General features: G+C 48.1%; 1 protein-coding gene across 1 annotated transcript in view; it reads left to right on the forward strand.

The window, feature by feature from the left end:
- cpamd8 (C3 and PZP like alpha-2-macroglobulin domain containing 8) overlaps window positions 1–18,704 on the forward strand; it is a 507,250-nt gene that overhangs the window by 230,324 nt on the left and 258,222 nt on the right. The window contains 8 exon segments of the mRNA XM_087975878.1: window positions 598–706; window positions 1,858–2,085; window positions 4,240–4,410; window positions 4,995–5,123; window positions 6,578–6,758; window positions 9,867–10,039; window positions 10,750–10,899; window positions 14,456–14,620. Of these exon segments, the coding sequence (XP_087832004.1) occupies window positions 598–706; window positions 1,858–2,085; window positions 4,240–4,410; window positions 4,995–5,123; window positions 6,578–6,758; window positions 9,867–10,039; window positions 10,750–10,899; window positions 14,456–14,620 (1,306 nt within the window).

Below are 18,704 nucleotides of genomic sequence, written 5' to 3' on the forward strand. Positions count from 1 at the left end.
GTTAGACTATCTACACATTGTTTCAAGAAACCCTCCTGGATGTATCTTACAAATTCTTCCCCATCAAAGCCCCGGCATTAAGAGAGTCTTAGTCAATATTGGGGAAGTTTAAATCGCCCACCACAACACCCTGATGCATTTACATCTTTCCATGACCTGCTTACGTAACTGTTCCTCTCTCTCCCGTTGGCTATTTGGAGGCCTACACTATAACCCCATCATAGTGACTGCACTTTCTTTATTCCTGAGTTCTGCTCACTGGATGAGCCTTCCAAGTGCAACTGTGACATTCTCCTGAATCAGTAATGCAACTCCCCCAGTTCTTTTACATCCCTCTCTATCTTGCAGTTGGTTGAAAAACACAATTTGGCTGGCCACGGGGGTAGTGGGAGCTTCAAAACTTTAAGGAAATGTACATTGGACATAAGGTGATCAGTGGGTCCCTTGGGGAAGGATGCACCACAATTCATAGTCATGGGTGACCATCTGAAAATTCATGTGAATATTTCATTAATGATATTTGGCGGGACAGTTCACTGGACCCAGCAGCAGCAACTAATCCTGTGTGTCCCTCTCTGTCCTCTCTGTGTCCACCAGGTACACGTTTGGGAAACCAGTGTTGGGGAGGCTCACGGTGAACATGACAGTAAATGGAGTGGGTTACTATCGCCATGAGCTGGGACACCCTGTGGTGAAGACAATGGAGGTACACGATCCTGGATTTGGTTATTATGGAATAACCGTCATTGTCTGCGTGATAAGAATAAATCACTTCTCATTTCAGGATTTTCCAAAACCTTCCAGGGCATGAACAACATCCGCTAAATACAGAGTAAAGCTCCTTCTACACTTTTACGCTGAAAGTAAAATTCTCTCTATGCTGTTCCCATCAAACATTCCCAGAACAGGAACAGCAAGGGCTTTGGTACAGTGTAAAGCTCTTTTACACTGTCCCTCAATAAACCCTTCACACGGGGCAGCATGATGTTAGATAAATGGTAAAGCTCCCTCTTTGGTGTATCCATTAAACACTCCCAGCAGAGCAACAGCATGGGATTAGATACAGAAAGATGCTCCCTCTACACTGTTAATCTCCTCAGGATTAAACCCATCCTGTAGCAGCATGTCATCTCCCTTTCGGTAGACTCTGACTGTGCTTATTGGGTTGGTGCTGGGTTTGTGAAAACGGTTTGTAATGTTACTGTCCTGTTATACCATGACCCAGTAAGTTAGCATGGACACGTCTTTAGCAGTATACTTGAAACCTCCCTGTCATTTTATCGGGAATCACTGACCACAGACTTGTGGATCACAAGAGGATCTATGCGAACTTGTCCCATTTCCTCAGTGTTTGCTCCATTGCTCTGCGCTACTTCAAATTTGAGGATTTCCCCAATTCCCTTTTCTACCATTGTTTCAGCAAACACGTTCCGATCACAACTACTGACTGTTTGTTTGAAAAACAACTGCTCCTGCCAGTTCTGTCTTTTTTGCTTGTTACACTAAATCTATCTCACTGCTTCATAACTCTCTACCATTTGGAACAGTATTTTCCTGATTTTCTCTGTCCAGCCCCCTTGTGTATGTGTGTTACACACTCCTATTGCCATCCTGTATAGAGAACAATCTGTAACTTCTCCAGATTCAGTAACTGAGCCCCTCAATCCTGGTATCACTCTAATACATCCTGTTTGCACATCTCCAAGTGAGGTGCCCAGAATGTGACACAATCCTGCAGTTTAGGTCTAAACACTGATTTTATAAAGAGTTAGTGTAATGTCCTTACTGCTTGTATTCGAAGTATTTGTGAACAAAGCTTACCACAATACCTCACCTCTTAACCTTTGACCTCTGCAGGTTGATGGGTCATCCACCTTTCTGATTTGTGCGAAGGAGATGATGCCAGTTGATGTTCCGGATCATTTCCGAGGTTCAGTGAGCATTTGGGCCTCAGTGGTGACTGTGGACGGCAGTAAACAGACCACCTTTGATGACTCAACCCCAGTTCATAAGCAGCTCATCGATATCAAGTACTCAAAGGACACTCGCAAACAGTTCAAGCCGGGTCTTCCCTATAAAGCCAAGGTGAGCATCACTGGGGGAGAATGGGGTCAATCCCAATGCACCATTTCCACTGAATGGAGACAAGTAGCATCCTATGGGACTGACTTGCTCTCTGGCATTCTCTGGCACAATGACCATATTGTCTTCCTCTAACAGCACCTCTCTATAACTCAGCCTGTTTGTCGGGCTGCTCTCAGCTGCTTCTGTTCTTAGCTGGAGGCAACCAGCACTAGCTTTTCTTCCTGCCCCTGCACCGTTACCTCTGGTGAGCTCATAGATTTACCCTTGGCCCCTTCTATCTTTCTTTGACATAGTGCTTCTCACTGATATTTTGTCAGTTTTCACATGTATCCTGACAGCACCCAACCCAGCCTCACTATCTGCTCTCTCAACACCTCCAGTATCTCTAACAGATTGCTTGTCTGACATTGGCTACTGGCTGAGCAGAAACTTTTCCCAATGAAATATGGGAAATACTGAAGCAGTATGTTTTTCTGGGACCATTTAAAAAAAAAATCCCCTGCCTTGTCACTGACTCGATCTCTCTGCCCTGGTCGCTGTCCAAGGTCGGTCCAGACTGTTCACATCGTGTTAATGTCCGCAAGCATCCCCTCCAATCGGATTCGAGTTAGTCCACCCCCACAAACCCGTGTAGCTCTGTTCCAACTTCATTGTTTTCTGTTGCTGAAAGCCTCGCCTGTGTCTTTTTAATCGCAAGACTTCAGTTTTCACCACTTTCTGGGTGAGCTTACCTGTTCTGACTCTGTCAGTTGAAGGATTTTTAAACCTCTCGCTGCCTGCATTCTAACATGCACCAAGTTGTGGTAGATTGACACTGGCCCCTCCGCCAGCCTAAAATAGTAAAAATAATTCCTTACTTTCCTCCAGCCCCAACGCTCGCATCTGTGCTGTAAGGTGGGGTTCTGTTTATTGTGGGGTGCGTGTTGGAGCCTGATGTGTAAGTGAACTGGCAGCTATGGGACACACAGACACTACCCTAGACCCAGGACAGTGATCACCCCAGGAGCTGTGCCAGACCCTGACTGAATGGAGTATTGCTGGTTGTTGCTGATTACTGGCACATGCACTGATTGTGGGATCAGCACAGAGGCAAAGTCCAGATCCTACAGTCACTGCTCATTACTGCTGACATTAGTTGCCTGGCTTCACTCTGAATAAAATAAAATTGGGAGCAAAACTCCTGAGTAAAATTGAAAGATTTAACCCATTCATTAACTCTGGGAAGATGATATTGTTTGGTCAGAGGTTTGGCGTTTTGTAAGCAGTCCATTCAGTATTTGGTGGAGACTAAACCCAGCCAATGATCTCAGGTCACTGGATCCAGGGGAAGCTTTAACCCTTCGTACCCTGGACACTGTGGAATTAATTCACTCAAATAGTCATTCTTTGTACAAGCTCAGTGAGAGTAGCAATCAGCTATTTGACTGCACAGAGCATCACAGTCTATTGCCACACCTATCATTCACCAATAACATGCATAAGCACAGTCAACTCTTGGTGAAAATGCATCAACATTTGGGTCAAACTCATTTATTAAAATAAAACTAAGAACTGTGAATGCTGATGATCTGAAACAGGAAGACAGCAATTGCTGGAGAAACTCAACAGGTCCTAGCAGTATCAGTGGAGAGAGAGAAACAGGGTTAACCTTTCAGTTCAATATGATTTATCTTCAGAACCGAACAAGGCTATGTCACTACCTGTTTGCTCACTCCTTTCCCTCATCAGCATAAATACCACCTTTTCTCAGCTCCTATCAGTTCTGACGAGGGTCACTGGACCTGAAACATTAACTCTGTGTTTCCTCTCTCCACAGGTGCTGCCAGACCTGTTGAGGTTTCTCCAGCATTTTCTGTTTTTGTTTGAAGTAGAGCTTCATTGTTGACGCTGCTTCATTGGTTGTCACAGTAACAAAGGGAATCCATTCGATGTGGCCCACAGTCAATTCAGTCACTCACTAGATTCACTGTCACCTCGTTCAACTATCTGTCTGTCTCCTTGTGCGTTCACTTTGATAACACCTTATCAAATCCTTGAGGACTTTGCACTTCATGATTATTTTAGGTTGAGGATCGTTGACCCTGGGAATCTGTTTTGTCGTTTCCCGTTGCTCACCACTGAGAGCTTGCTGAGGTATTTGTCTTGTTTTCTCAGGTGGAGGTGACCTATCCAGACGGAAGTCCTGCAAATGGTATAACTGTGCGCATCAAAGCTGAGCTCACTCCGAAGGATAACGTGTACACGAGTGAGCTGGTGTCAGAGAACAGCCGGGTAGAGTTTGAGATCCCGTCCATTCCGACTGCTGCCCAGTACGTCTGGCTTGAGGTAGGAGAGGTTGCTGTGAGTCGGAGAGGCTGGATCAGGGAGGAGAGTGTGAGGCTACTGCAATTGTTCACACGTGTGTGTGTGTGTGTGCCTGCGTGTGTGTGTGTGCCTGCGTGTGTGTGTGTGTCTGTGTCTGTGTACAGTAGGGTACAGACGCACACTTGCAAAACTCTAGGGTGGTACAGTGGCTCAGTGGTTAGCATATCTGCCTCACAGTGCCAGGGACCTGGGTTCACTTCCACTCTTGGGTGTCTATATGCGGTTTGTGCATTCTCCCTGTGTCTGTATGGGTTTCCTCCGGGTGCTCTGGTTTCCTCCCACAGTCCAAAGATGTTCAAGTTAGGTGGATTAGCCATGGGAAATTACCCATAGTGTCCAGGGATGTGCAGTTTGATATTGGGAGCAACATGTGTGTGTTCCATGCTTTTTCTTCCTGCCCAGTATTTGACCAAATATAGCATTGTGTCGGGAATCTGGGATCTAGATGATGTTTAAATGTTTAATGATTCACTGCTCGTTCAACTTGCTTCATTTATTGAGATGTATTCACTCTCCATGATCATATATTTTTCCATTTTTCTCAGACGAAGGTGACGGCTATTAATGGGACACCAGCTGGAGACCAGTACCTTCCCAGTTATCTCTCCATTAGCAGCTGGTACTCACCGAGCAAGTGCCATATTCAGCTGCAGGGGCCTGACACACCTCTCCAGGTGAGCAATTAATCCATGTTTGATTGGCAATTCACGTTACTCCAAGTTTAATCGGGAGTTCCATTTTTCCAGAATGCTCCATGCTGGGAACCTAAGGGGAGAGCAGTTTCTGAACCAGTCAGTCAGTCACTGCAGCTAATCAGAAATGGGAATGAAAGAATGCAGGTTAAAACCCACAGACAGCCCAGTCCTGATTCTAATGAAAGAATTTCATGGCACACAAGGAGACCATTTAGCCCATTGTGTCTGTGCTGGATCTTTTGAAACGTTTATCCAATACACAATGTCCAGATCACACCACCTCGCTGCTTAAAAACAGTTCTTCCCATCTCCCCATCTCCTCAATCTGTGTCCCTCAGCTTCCCAAACCTCCTGCCACTGAAAACATTTCCTCCTAATTTACTCGATCAAAACCTGTCATGATTTTGAACAACCTCAATCGAGTTTCCTTGTCAGCCTTTCTCTGTTAGAGGGACAACAATCCCAGCTTGTTCATTTTCTCCACATTAATTGATGCAGGTCATGCCTGGAACCACCTGCATCATCTCCAGGTTTTGGACATCCTTCCTGAAGATGGGTTCCTGCAATTTAATATAATCCTGTAATGTTAATGCAAACCATTGCTTAATGTGGCCTCCTGCCTTTTGGACCCAATGCTTCTAGTAATAAACCCAACTCTCCAATATTTTTACGCAGCAGCCTTTTCAATTTGCTCTGCCACTTTTGAGATTTATCTATATTGTTAATATTTTTTAAAAATGGGATGTGAGCCACTGTTGGCTTGGTCAGCATTTATTGCCCAATTATTGTGAAGACAATTAATCTACAATCACCATTATTGAGACTAAGTTCATTTTCCAGATTTATTTACTGAATTCACATTTCACCATTTACCATGGTGGGATTTGAATTCATGTTCCCAGAGCCTCTGGGTTACTAGCCCAGTGACATGACCTGTACACCACTGTCTTCCCTCAAGGTGGCCCTGCTAATGACCTTTTCTAAAATCGTGTAATTTAGTTTATATTGCCTCATTATTCCCACTAAACTTCATCTGCCATGCCAGCCAGTTTCCCTAATCTGAAGTCTGTTAATATCCTCCTCATTGTTTACTACACTTGACTTGTGTTTTATCTATAAACTCTGAAATAATACTGCATGTGCACATGTCAATAAAATTGACTGGACTCACTTCCCTGGAGCAATTCGCCTGTTATTAACCGGACTCTGATCTGGGCTGGCGTCCATGGGTCAGATTCTTCTTTCTCGAGCCCAGTGTGATGAGGCCATTAGTGACCCTCACTGCTCCAGACTGACCAATAAGCAGAGCCCAGACTGGAGCTGGACACTTGACCCTTCCTGTCCTCTGTGACAACGCCTCCCTGGATGGTCCATAGCAGTGGCCAGTTTGTTAGTTTAGACTTACTCGTCTTGTTGTGCTTTCATGTTTCCAGGTCGGGGAGGAAGCTGAAATTCCCCTGAAATCCACCTGCTCCTGTGACTTCACATTGCACTATGAGTTTGCATCACGGGGGAGCATTGTGAAAACAGGAAGGCAACCAGCGAGTGTCACTCAGCAACGGAGCAAGAGAGCTACAGTCACCTTCGACAAGAAGAAACAATCTGCACAGAGCTGTGAGTTAAAGGGAGGAAGGGATAGAGAAGAGCAGATAGCAGGAAAACAGAAAGCGAGAGAAGCAGCAGGACAGAGGTAGAGGGGAATTGGAAGTTGCATTTCATTGGTTGTTGAACCCTGGGTCAGTGGAAGATGTTATAATTTCGTGGACACCCCCCAATTGGATAATTACGCTCTCTGTTATGTGGCCTTGTGCTGTCGGTTTAATGAATCAGCTGTTCATGGCCTTTAGAAAACAGGAGCAGGAATAGGCCATTCGGCCCCCTTGAGCCTACTGCACCATTCAATAAGATGATGGTGATTATCCAGAACTCAACAGCCTATTGCCCACTTCACCCCCCAAATCATTTCATCCCTTTAGCCCCAAGTGCTGTGTCTAACTCTTTTACTGAAATCACAATTTGGTCTCAACCACATCTGTGACAGAGAATTCCACTCTGGGTGAAGAAATTCCTCCTAATCTCAATCCTAAATGGTTTACTCCTTAACCTTAGACGGTAACCATTGTTCTGAATTCCCTGGCCATCAGCAATGTCCTTCCTGCATCTACCGTGTCTGGTCCTGATAGGGAGGGAAGCCTATGAAAAATCCTAATTTTTCTGAAAGCCAGCAAATGTAATCTTAATTGATTCAGCCTTTCCTCATACGTCAGTTTTACCATCTCAGGAATTTGTCTGGTGAGCCTTTGCAGCACTCCCTCTGTATCGAGGACCCTTCTCAGATAAGGAGATCAAAACTGGGAGACATTCCTGCTTCTGCACTCGAATCCTTTCACTATAAAAGCCAACTTACCATTCGCTGCCTTTACCCCCTGCTATGCCTGAATGCTTACCTTCAGTGACTGGTGTATAAGGGCAGCCAGGTGTCGTTCCACATTTTCCCCCCTCTCAATTCAGCCACTCCGTTAAGCTTGCTTTCCTGTTTTGATCCCAAAGTGGATCCTCTCATTTATCCACATTATACTGCATTTGCCTACTCACTCAGCTTCTCCAAATTACTCTGCATCTTCACAGCTCACCCTCCCACCCGGTTTTGTGTCGTTGCAGATTTGGGGGTATCACATTTTGTTCCCTCATCTAAATCTTGAATATATTTTGTAAATGGCTGCTGACCAAGCACTGACAATTGGCACTTTGCCAATTGGAAAAGATCAATTTATTCCTACTGCTTTTAATCAGTCCTCTGTCCATCTCAAAACAGTTCTGGTGAAGTCACTGGACTTGAAGCATTAACTCTGCTGTCTTCCCACAGATGCCATCAGACCCATTGAGTTTTGCCAGTAATTTTTGTCCCCAATCCCAGTGCTTTAATTTCTGAAAGTCCAATAAGCCACAACCATTGGGTCCCGCACATCAGTTCTGCCAGTTACATCCTTTGAGAATTGCAGCAGATGTGTCAAGAATTATTTCCTCCTTGTAAATCCGTACAAACTTTCTGATCTTGCCACTGTCTTCCATGTGCTCTGCTATTAATCTTCTAAAATGAACTCTAACGTTTTTCCCACTCCTGATATCAAGCTGATTCTCTGTACTTTTTTTTTAAAAGATGAGTTAGATTAGTTAACCTATAGTCTTTAGGAAAGTTCCAGAATCTTGGAAGATGACCATCAATGCATCCACTATATCTAGGGCTGCTTCCTTTGAACTTTGGGATGTAGATTATTAGGGCTAGGGATTTATTGGCCTTCAATCTCACTAATTTTCCAAAACCATTTTCCTACTGATTCTGATTTCCTTCTGTTACTCCCTCTGGGTCCTGTGTACCCTCACATTTCTGTATGTTATTTGTGTTGCCCTTTTTGAACAGGGAACTAAAACATGTATTGAGTTAGTCAGACATTATAAATACCCCTGTTTCTGACTGTAAGGCACCTACAAGTGTCTTCACCAAACTTTTTCCTCTCACAAACTTACAGAAACTTTTACAGTCAGTTTTTATATTCCCTGCAAGCTTACCCTCATCATTTATTTCTCTTTTCTTAGCCAAGGAATTCTATCATGTTATAGTGACTGTTCCCTCAGGGGCCTCAGCACGAGATTGCTAACTATTCCTTTCTCATTGCACAATACACAGTTGAGGATGGCCTGTTCTCTACTTGGTCCTTCAACAAACTGGTCCAGAAATCTATCCCTGTGCTCCCCAGGAATTTCTCCTCTACGATATTGTTGCTAATTTGATTTGCTCAAGCCATACACAGATTAAGGTCACCCGGAGTTACAGATGTTCCTTTATTAACCTCCTCAGGAAAGGGGAATGGTGAGTTCTCATTGACATAGCCTGGAGAAGCTAGTGAGATGTGGCAGAAAGTTTAACCTCCTCCTGAATCATAGAGGATAGGATGGGATTGTTCCCCCTTGAACAAGGAAGGATAAGGAGAGATTTACAGCAGCGTTTCAAAATCCCAAAGGGCCTTGACATATTAAATGAGTGGGGCTCTTCTTGTGTCATTGTAGTGTCCTTACCTCTGAGCCAGGAAGTCTGTGTTCAAGTGCCACCTATTCCAGAGGTGTATCCTAATCTCTGAACAGTTTGATTAAAATATTTCTAGATAATGAGATAGAGGTGGAGTTGTCACCTCACCAGACTGGTAATCCAGAGGCCAGTATTCTGACAAGTGAATAAAAAACCCCATCAGGTTCACTGATGTCCTAGGAAATCTGCCTCCCTTACCTAGTCTGGCCTACATGTGACTCCAGACCCACTGCAATGTGCTTGACTCTTAAGTAAAAGGCGTTAATGAGAGGGGGTTATGGCAAAGTGGTAATGCCCCTATCTCTGGGCCAGAATTCCTGGGTTCGAATCCCACCTGCTCCAGAGGTGTGTCATAACATGTGTGGGCAGGCTGATTAGGAAATGTATTGAGTAAATTTTAGTGGTTGGGGTGGGGGGCTAGTGTTTGGTAGTTTTGCTTTTAATTAGCAACATGAGAAAACCATCCAGAAGTGTGGAATAGGGCATGGCATCAGGTTAATTGGATTGGTCTTCAAAATGCTAACACAAGCATGATGGTGAATGGCCTCATCCTGGGATGTGTGATTCTGCAATATTTGAAGAGCATCAGGAAATGTGGGAGTTGAAATGAGCTGAAATTGCTGCATTCTCCTCAGATCAGTCCAAGTCTTCAGCCAGTGAGGTGGATATATGCAGCACGTCCCTACGGTTCACTGTCACACACAGCATGTTGCCGCTCACTCGGCTGCTTGTCTATTATGTCCGGGAGAATGGCGAGGGCATCACTGACAGTATCCAAATCCCAATCCAACCAACCTATCAGAATAAGGTGAGTACATAACAACTACTGGACAACAACTTGCATACAGATAGCAATTTTTACCTGTAGCTTGTCCCAAGCTGCTTGACTGGAACTTCATGAAACAGAATCTGATACTGAGCCTCATGAGCTATCAGGACAGGTGACCAATAGCTTGATCAAAGGTCAATATTAAGGAGCGTGTAAAAGGAGAAAAGAGAGGCAAGGAAGTTAAAGGAAGGGATTCCCAAGCTCAGGGAACTGAAGGCTAACAGCTGTTCATGGCAAGTGAATAAAAGGGAGTGGGAGAGGAATCTTCTAGTGCAGGGCAGTGTCCACATCTCTGAGCCATGAGATCCAGGTTCAAGTCCCCCTTCAAGGTTTAAGCATGCAATAACATCTCTGAACAGGTTGATTAGACACTATCGCAAATCAGTGATGGTAAGCGACTGGGATTTGGAAAGTGCAGAGATCAGAGGGTTGTGGAGGTGGAGAAGATGTCAGAGATAGGAGGTGTAAGGCCATGAAGAAATTTAAGAGTAAGGATGAGAATTTTCAAAACTGAGGCATTGCTGATGTCAGGGCCACGTTAAGTCAGTGAGCGTACAGGGAGTTGGGTAAACTGTATTTGGTGTAAGTTAGGGTAAGGGTAGCTTCAACTGGGAAGGGAAGTCAGTTGGTCTTGGAGAGTATCTCGATGTGAAAGATTCACATCTTCCTTTATTTTGTTGAATGTTTAGGTATCGATCTCACTTTCTGCCAACAAGACAGTTCCTGGTGACCTTGTCAGGGTTGCAGTGAAAGGGGAGCCACGGTCCTGTGTTTGTGTTGCGACTGTGGACAAGAGTGTGTATTTATTAAAACCGGGCTTCCAGCTCACCACTGACAAGGTATCAAACTTTGTTCCTCTTTGACGGACATTTCAGAACAGAGCTCTCTGTAACATAACAACTGAAGGCCATTCAGTTCAGTACAGCACAGGAACAGGCGCTTTGGGCAACCACCCCGTGGCTCAACACTTCAACTCCCCCTCCCACTCCACCAAGGATATGCAGGTCCTTGGACTCCTCCATCGCCAGACCATAGCAACACGACGGCTGGAGGAAGAGCGCCTCATCTTCTGCCTACGAACCCTCCAACCACAAGGGATGAACTCAGATTTCTCCAGTTTCCTCATTTCCCCTCCCCCCACCTTATCTCAGTCCCAAGCCTCAAACTCAGCACCACCTTCCTAACCTGCAATCTTCTTCCTGACCTCTCCGCCCCCACCGCCACTCTGGCCTATCACCCTCACCTTATCACCCTCACCTTATCACCCTCACCTTATCACCCTCACCTTATCGCCCTCACCTTATCGCCCTCACCTTATCGCCCTCACCTTTTCGCCCTCACCTTATCGCCCTCACCTTATCGCCCTCACCTTATCACCCTCACCTTATCACCCTCACCTTATCACCCTCACCTTATCACCCTCACCTTAACCTCCTTCCACCTATCGCATTTCCAAGGCCCCTCCCCCAAGTCCCTCCTCACTACCTTTTATCTTAGCCTGCTTGGCACACTATCCAAGCCTTTTGTAAACTTCTGTCAGCTCACCCCTTCAGCCTTCAACATTCAAGTGACAACAAACCAAGTTTCTCCAAACTGTCCTTGTAGTTAATACCCTCCAAATCAGGTAACATCCTGGTAAACTGTTTCTGTACCCTCTGTAAAACCTCCATCCTTCTGGTAAACTGTATGCAATATTCCAAACGTGCCCTAACTAAAATTCTAGACAGCTACAACATGATTTCCCAATTTTTATACTCTATACCCCGATTGATGAAGGCAAGCATACTATATGCCTTCTTGACCACATCATCCTCTTGTGTTGCCACTGTCAGGGCTCTGTGGACCAGTATGCCTCGATCCCTCTGTACGTTGATGCTACTATGGGATCTGCCTTTTACTGTATACTTCCCTCCTGCATTAGATCTCCCAAAATGCATCACTTCGCATTTCTCTGGATTAAACTCCATCTGCCATTTCTCCACCCAAGTCTCCGACCTATCCATATCGTGCTGTGTCCTCTGGCAATCCTCCTCACTATCTGCAGCCGCCCCCCAATTTTTCTATCATCCACAAATTTACTAATCAGGCCACCTACATTCTCCTTCCAATCAGTTATAAACGTTACACACAATGGGGATCCCAGCACTGATCCTTGCAGAACACTACTGCGCACAGATCTCCAGTCAGAAAAACATCCTTCCACCACTACTGTCTGCCTTCTCTGACTAAGCCAGTTCAGTTAGCCATCTTACATGTGATTTCACCTTTGGTATCAGCCTGCCATGAGGGATCTTGTCAAAGGCTTTGCTGACATTCACTCAGACAACGTCTACTGCCCTGCCCTCATCAATCATCTTCATCACTTCCTCAAAAAACTCCATCAAGTTTGTGAGACGTTACTAGCCCCGCATAAAGCTATGCTGCCTATTGCTAATAATTGCGAGTAAATCCTATCCCTAAGAACCTTCTCCAGTAAGTTCCCTACCACTGATGTAAGGCTCACCAGCATGTAATTTCCTGGATTATGTCTGTTTCCCTTCTTAAACAAAGGAACAACATTGGCTATTCTCCAGTCTTCTGGGACCTCTCCTGTGGCAAAAGAGGATACAAAGATTTTGTACATGGCCACAGAAATTTTCTCATCAGCCTCCCTCTGCTGGAGACTTATCCTCCTTAATGCTTTTTAAAACACTCCAAGGCACCTTTTCTATATTGCTATGTTCTAGAATATCAACACACTCCTCCCTGAGACTCACCATTCCTCATGTCTTTCTGTGTGAATATTGAGGTAAAGTATTTGGTAAGGACCTCATCTGTATCCTCTGGGTCCACATGTAAATTCCCTCCTTTGTCCTTGAGTGGACCTACCCTTGCCCTAGCTACCTTTTTTGCTCCTTATATACATATAAAAAGCTTTGGGATTTTCCTTGGTCCTGTTTGCCCTGTTGTACCATTCAGTTAGATCCAAGCTAATGTGCATCTTAATGCCATCTACCTGCTTCAGTTCTGTACCCTAACCCTAACTCTAACCCTCAATCCCATTTCGCTAGCAATGACCTTTTCATCTCCATTTGAAATTTTCAGTTGCTCTCCAACCTCAACAAGACAGCTTCAGGTTTCCCCTCCCCTCTGTGTGAGGAAATGCTCCCAGACTTCATCCTTGAATGGAGTAGCTTGATTTTGAAGTTTCTGCCCCTTGTTCTGGACTCCTCTCCTCCCTCCACACCAGAGAGAATAATTTCTCTCCAATGTCCCTCTTAACAGCTTTAATCATTTCAACTCCTCCAAACCAATCAGATCAACCTTTACATGGTACACATGAGGAAATTCAAGCTAACTCTGGGGTCCTCTTATGGCACAGTAGTAGTGTCTCTGACCATGGATTGGGAGCCCCAGGTTCACGTCCCACTTGCTCCAGAGGTGAGTAATAACGTCTCTGAACGAGTTGATTGGAAAACTAGGTTAAAATAGAAAAAGTTAACACTTCAAGCTCATTCTGTGCAGTTTGTCCTCAGTTTATCACAGTGAGGTGGTGTGTGTACAACTTTGATTAAATTGTGCAGACATTGGTCACATCAGAGCCTGTCAAGACACGACAGCACGGTGGCTCAGTGGTTAGCACTGCTGCCTCACGGTGCCAGGGACCCGGGTTTGATTCCAGCCTCGGGTGACTGTCTGTGTGGAGTTTGCACATTCTCCTCGTGTCTGCATGGGTTTCCTCCAGGTCCACCGGTTTCCTCCCACAATCCAAACGCGCAGTGATGCCCATGGTGTTCAGGAATGTGTAGGCTAAGTGCATTAGTCAGGGGAAATGTAACGTAATAGGGTAGGGGAATGGTTTTGGGTGGGTTACTGTACAGAGGGTTTACATTAGATTACATTACATTACATTACAGTGTGGAAACAGGCCCTTCGGCCCAACAAGTCCACACCGACCCGCCAAAGCGAAACCCACCCATACCCCTACATTTACCCCTTACCTAACACTACGGGCAATTTAGTACGGCCAATTCACCTGACCTGCACATCTTTGGATTGTGGGAGGAAACCGGAGCACCCGGAGGAAACCCACGGAGACACAGGGAGAACGTGCAAACTCCACACAGTCAGTCGCCTGAGGCGGGAATTGAACCCGGGTCTCAGGCGCTGTGAGGTTGGTGTGGATTTGTTGGGCCTGTTTCCACACTGTAGGAATGTAGGGATTTTAATCTTCTAACTATCCAGAAGATGTTTCAATGACACTCAGAGGCAGACAGCAGGAATATTGAGGGATAGACATGGACACAGACTGTCCCAACTTCCTGTCCTTCCCTGTGCATGGCATAGCTGCTGTTTGTATATCTCTCTCCCCCAACCCCCTCAACTGACCTTTAACCCGATCTGATCATTGTTCAGATATTTCAGGAGTTGGCCAGTTACGATGTTTCGGACGCTTTTGGAATTCCGAAGGATGATGGTCACTTCTGGTGGCCGGGGCTATCGTCACGGCGACGGCGGAGGAGATCCTCGGTTTTCCCCTGGCACTGGGATATCACCAAGGATGCCCACTTTGCTTTCAGCGTAAGCACCAAGTACTTCAGCTCCCCGTTGGTCTTTCCAATTCCCATTGACCCACACACACACTGAATTTCACTGGGGTACAGGCTCCCACACACACACTGAGGTACAGACTGCCACACACACACTGACTCTCACTGGGGTACAGGCTCCCCCTCACACACTGACTCTCACTGGGGTACAGGCTCCCACACACACACTGAGGTACAGACTGCCACACACACACTGACTCTCACTGGGGTACAGGCTCCCCCTCACACACTGACCCTCACTGGGGTACAGGCTCCCCCTCACACACTGACTCTCACTGGGGTATGGGCTCCCCCTCTCACACTGACTCTCACTGGGGTATGGGCTCCCTCTCACACACTGACTCTCACTGGGGTACTGGCTCCCACACACACACTGACTCTCACTGGGGTACAGGCTCCCACACACACACTGACCCTCACTGGGATACAGGCTCCCACACACACACTGACTCTCACTGGGGTACAGGCTCCCACACACACACTGACTCTCACTGGGATACAGGCTCCCACACACACACTGACTCTCACTGGGGTACAGGGTCCCACACACACACTGACTCTCACTGGGGTACAGGCTTCCACACACACACTGACTCTCACTGGGGTACAGGCTCTCCCTCACACACTGACACTAACTGGGGTACAGGCTCCCACACACACACTGACTCTCACTGGGGTACAGGCTTACCCTCACACACTGACACTCACTGGGGTACAGGCTCCCACACACACATTGACTCTCACTGGGTTCAGGCTCCCACACACACACTGACTCTCACTGGATTCAGGCTCCCACACACACACTGACTCTCACTGGGGGACAGGCTCCCCCTCACACACACTGACTCTCACTGGGGTACGGGCTCCCCCATACACACACACTGACTCTCACTGGGGTACAGGCTCCCACACACACACTGACTCTCACTGGGGTACAGGCTCTCCCATACACACTGACTCTCACTGGGGTACAGGCTCTCCCACACACACTGACTCTCACTGGAGTACAGGCTCTCCCACACACATCGACTCTCACTGGGGTTACGGCTCCCCCTCACACACTGAATCTTACTGGGTACTGGCTCCCCCTCACACACTGACTCTCACTGGGGTATGAGCTCCCCCATACACACACAGTGATTCTCACTGGGGTACAGGCTCCCACACACACACACACTGACTCTCACTGGGGTACAGGCTCCCCCTCACGCACTGACTCTCACTGGGGTACAGGCTCCCACACACACTGACTCTCACTGTGGTACAGGCACCCCTCACACACTGACTCTTACTGGGGTACGGGCTCCCCCATACACACCCACTGACTTTCACTGGGGTACAGGCTCCCACGCACACACACTGACTCTCACTGGGGTACAGGCTCCCACACACACACTGACTCTCACTGAGGTACAGGCTCTCCCACACACACTGACTCTCACTGGAGTACAGGCTCTCCCACACACATTGACTCTCACTGGGGTTACGGCTCCCCCTCACACACTGACTCTCACTGGGGTACGAGCTCCCCCATACACACACAGTGATTCTCACTGGGGTACAGGCTCCCACACACACACACTGACTCTCACTGGGGTACAGGCTCCCCCTCACGCACTGACTCTCACTGGGGTACAGGCTCCCACACACACTGACTCTCACTGTGGTACAGGCACCCCTCACACACTGACTCTTACTGGGGTACAGGCTCCCCCATACACACCCACTGACTCTCACTGGGGTACAGGCTCCCACACACACACACTGACTCTCACTGCGGTACAGGCTCCCACACACACTGACTCTCACTGAGGTCCAGGCTCCCCCTCACACGCTGACTCTCACTGGGGTCCAGGCTCCCCCACACACACTGACCTTCACTGGGGTACAGGCTCCCCCTCATAGATTGACTCTCACTGGGGTACAAGTCCCACACATTGACTCTCACTGGGGTACAGGTCCCACACACACTCACAGTGACTCTCACTGGGGTACAGATCCCACACACACACACACACACTGACTCTCACTGGGGTACAGGCTCCCCCTCACACACTGGCTCTCACTGAGGTACGGGCTCCCCCATACACACATACTGACTCTCACTGGGGTACAGGCTCCCACACACATACTGACTCTCACTGCGGTACAGACTCCCACACACACACTGACTATCACTTGGGTACGGGCTCCCCCTCACACACTGACTCTCACTGGGGTACAGGCTCCCACACACACACACACTGACTCACACTGGGGTATGGGCTCTCACACACACACTGACTCTCACTGGGGTACAGGCACCCCTCACACATTGACACTTACTGGGGTACCAGCTCCCCCATACAGACACACTGACTCTCACTGGGGTACAGGCTCCCCCTCACACACTGACTCTCACTGGGGTACAGGCTCCCACACACACACTGACTCTCACTGGGGTACAGTCTCCCCCTCACACACTGAATCTCACTGGGTACTGGCTCCCCCTCACACACTGACTCTCACTGGGGTACGAGCTCCCCCATACACACACAGTGATTCTCACTGGGGTACAGGCTCCCACACACACACACACTGACTCTCACTGGGGTACAGGCTCCCCCTCACACACTGACTCTCACTGGGGTCCAGGCTCCCCTACACACGCTAACTCTCACTGGGGTCCAGGCTCCCCCTCACACACTGACTCTCACTGGGGTACGGGCTCCCCCTCACACACTGACTCTCACTGGGGTACAGGCTCCCACACACACACTGACTCTCATTGGGGTACAGGGTCCAACACACACTGACTCTCAATGGGGTACAGGCTCCCACACACACTGACTCTCACTGGGGTCCAGGCTCCCCCTCACACACTGACTCTCACTGGGGTCCAGGCTCCCCCTCACACACTGACTCTCACTGGGGTACAGGCTGACCCTCACACACTGACTCTCACTGGAGGACAGGCTCCCACACACACACTGACTCTCACTGGGGTACAGGCTCCCCCTCATAGATTGACTCTCACTGGGTTCAGGCTCCCACACACACACTGACTCTCACTGGGTTCAGGCTCCCACACACACACTGACTCTCACTGGGGTACGGGCTCCCCCATACACACACACTGACTCTCACTGGGGTACAGGCTCCCACACACACACTGACTCTCACTGGAGTACAGGCTCTCCCACACATATTGACTCTCACTGGGGTTACGGCTCCCCCTCACACACTGAATCTTACTGGGTACTGGCTCCCCCTCACACACTGACTCTCACTGGGGTACGAGCTCCCCCATACACACACAGTGATTCTCACTGGGGTACAGGCTCCCACACACACACACTGACTCTCACTGAGGTCCAGGCTCCCCCTCACACACTGACTTTCACTGGGATACAGGCTCCCACACACACACTGACTCTCACTGGGGTATGGGCTCTCTCACACACACTGACTCTCACTGGGGTACAGGCACCCCTCACACACTGACACTTACTGGGGTACCAGCTCCCCCATACACACACACTGACTCTCACTGGGGTACAGATCCCACACACACCCACAGTGACTCTCACTGGGGTACAGGCTCCCCCTCACACACTGGCTCTCACTGAGGTACGGGCTCCCCCATACACACACACTGACTCTCACTGGGGTACTGGCTCCCCCTCACACACTGACTCTCACTGGGGTACAGGCTCCCACACACACACTGACTCTCACTGGGGTACAGGCTCTCCCACACACACACTGACTCTCACTGGGGTACAGGCTCCCCCTCACACACTGACTCTCACTGGCGTACAGGCTCCCACACACACACACACACACTGACTCACACTGGGGTATGGGCTCTCACACACACACTGACTCTCACTGGGGTACAGGCACCCCTCACACACTGACTCTTACTGGGGTACGGGCTCCCCCTACACACCCACTGACTTTCACTGGGGTACAGGCTCCCACGCACACACACTGACTCTCACTGGGGTACAGGCTCCCACACACACACTGACTCTCACTGGAGTACAGGCTCTCCCACACACATTGACTCTCAC

This window comes from Chiloscyllium plagiosum, unplaced genomic scaffold (assembly GCF_037043375.1).
Source record: "Chiloscyllium plagiosum isolate Xiang-an unplaced genomic scaffold, Cpla_swu_hap1 HiC_scaffold_28, whole genome shotgun sequence".
Classification (NCBI taxonomy): domain Eukaryota; kingdom Metazoa; phylum Chordata; class Chondrichthyes; order Orectolobiformes; family Hemiscylliidae; genus Chiloscyllium; species Chiloscyllium plagiosum.